Raw genomic sequence first — 2172 nt, 5'->3', positions numbered from 1 at the left:
TATATATATATATATATATATATATATATATATATATATATATATATATATGGCTGTGCGGTGAGTTGCTTGCTTACCACATGGTACCGGGTTCAGTCCCACTGTGTGGCACCTTGGGCAAGTGTCTTATACGCGCGCGCGTGCGTGTGTTCGCTTGACAACCGATGCCGGTGTGTCTACGTCCTCGTAAACTAACGGTTCGGCAAAAGAGTCCGAAAGAATAAGTAGTAGGCTTACAAAGAATAAGTCCTGGGGTCGATTTGCTCGACTAAAGGCGGTGCCTCAGCATGGCCGCAATCAAACGACTGAAAGAAGTAAAAGAGTATATATGCATTTAAATATATACTCTTATAAATAAATATATATATTATATTTATATACATATATGCATGTAAATAAATATATACATATATATACATGCATATGTACATATGTAAATATATACGCATTTATATACATGCCTATTTATATATGGATATTTGGATCTTGATATAAATAATGTGCATATATTTCGTGTTGATATCTATTTATCATCATAGGTATTTGATACACACACATACTCACACACCTTGTGAATATGTATGTATTTATGAATCTTGGATCATTCATTACTCGATCTTGACTTTATAACGACCAGTTCCTTGTAATTCTAGCACGCCACCTTTTTTCAGATTTCTACCCTTTCGCATGCGTATGTCTTCAAAAATATGGTTTTAAAATATGCACTTTTCAGAAAATTATGAGGAAACAACGACGGAGATGGGGGGCACTAAGCTGTACTTATGCTAAAGAAGATCAAAACCGTAATGTTGTTTTGAAGAAACACTTCCGACGAAATTACGGTTATTTCTAACACTATTTCTTGCTCATACACACACACATACATACACACACACACACACACACACACACACACACACACACACACACACAGACGCGCGCGCGAGCAGACACACAAAACACATAAACATACAGATTCACACGTACACATACACACACACGCCTGTCTGAGTGTGTATGCGTAACGTGGCGTTTGAGAGGGAGTGAATACAAATTGTGATAGTTGCCCAGATTAGTAAATAAATAAAATATACATATTAAGTAATAGAAACTAAGTATTGAACATTAAACCAACTTACTGTCTGCGAGAGTATCTTGCTCTTTTAGGGCGAGGAGATTCTGAACTCATCTCTGTCTCTTCTTTGCTTCACGAAAAATAGATACACACAAAGCGATTAGTGTTTATTTATGGACAATGATGACAATTGTTATTGTTGTTGATACGGTACGTAATGTTGCTGGTGGTAGTTTTTAATGAATGTTAGTTTAGAAAACTATTGCGTTTTCGTTTTCTAAGTTGAAATACTTCGCTTTCCTCTCTTAGAAACTGAGAGCGTTCAGTTCACGCAGAAGCCTAGTTGAAAATGATAAATAAAAGGAACTGAAAAGGAGTGGGGGGTAAAAGCAGCTGCCACACATTACATGTAAAGGCGGTAATTCATCCAGTTCACTTGACTGTATACACAGCTTTTTCTCTCTATATCTACCTCGTTTTCTAACTATGCACTAATATAAATTTTCTTTCATATTTCATGCCATTCTTTTAATATTTTTTCATTGTTGTCTGGTAAGTGTCATAGTTGTTTGGCAAGTGAGAACGTGAACAAAAATTGAAACAATAACGAAAACCGCGTAACCTATTAAAAAAAAAACACACAAACTGTTAGATTTAGTTTTATTCATAGAACATGAAGCGCGAAAAAGTTTCTTTGCCTTTCTACACCACAGCCTGCTGGATTTTGTCAGTTAGCGAGTCACAGAAGTACGGTGAAAATTTTTGAAAATTTATATTTTTTATTTTTTTACTTTTTCTTACTTGTTTCAGTCAGTAGACTGTAGCCATGCTGGGATACCGCCTAAAAGAATTTAAATCGAACGAATGACCTCAGAACTAATTTCTTAAAGCCTGGTATATATTCAATCAAAGTCCTTTTGTCGAACCGCTATGTTACAGGGACATCAGCATTGTTTGTCAAGTGGTATGTATGTGGAGAGGGTCTAGGACAGACGCAAAGACATACATACATACATACATACATCGGTGCAGGCGTGGCTGTGTGGTAAGAAGCTTACTTCCCAACCATATGGTTCCGGGTTCAGTCCCACTGCATG

General features: G+C 36.3%; 1 protein-coding gene across 1 annotated transcript in view; it reads right to left on the bottom strand.

Moving 5' to 3' along the window:
• The window catches only part of LOC106878543 (protein-glutamine gamma-glutamyltransferase K), a 142812-nt gene extending 141183 nt beyond the window's left edge, over positions 1-1629 (bottom strand). The window contains exon 1 of the mRNA XM_052969397.1: positions 1140-1629. Coding sequence (XP_052825357.1) covers positions 1140-1189 — 50 coding nt within the window. The 5' untranslated portion in view covers positions 1190-1629. The remainder of the gene's footprint in view (positions 1-1139) is intronic.
• Between the last annotated feature and the right edge of the window lie 543 nt (positions 1630-2172).

The sequence above is a fragment of the Octopus bimaculoides genome, chromosome 1 (assembly GCF_001194135.2).
Source record: "Octopus bimaculoides isolate UCB-OBI-ISO-001 chromosome 1, ASM119413v2, whole genome shotgun sequence".
NCBI classification, from domain to species: Eukaryota; Metazoa; Mollusca; class Cephalopoda; order Octopoda; family Octopodidae; genus Octopus; species Octopus bimaculoides.
Note: the sequence above shows the minus strand (reverse complement) of the source record. Positions and strands in the feature narration are given on the sequence as shown.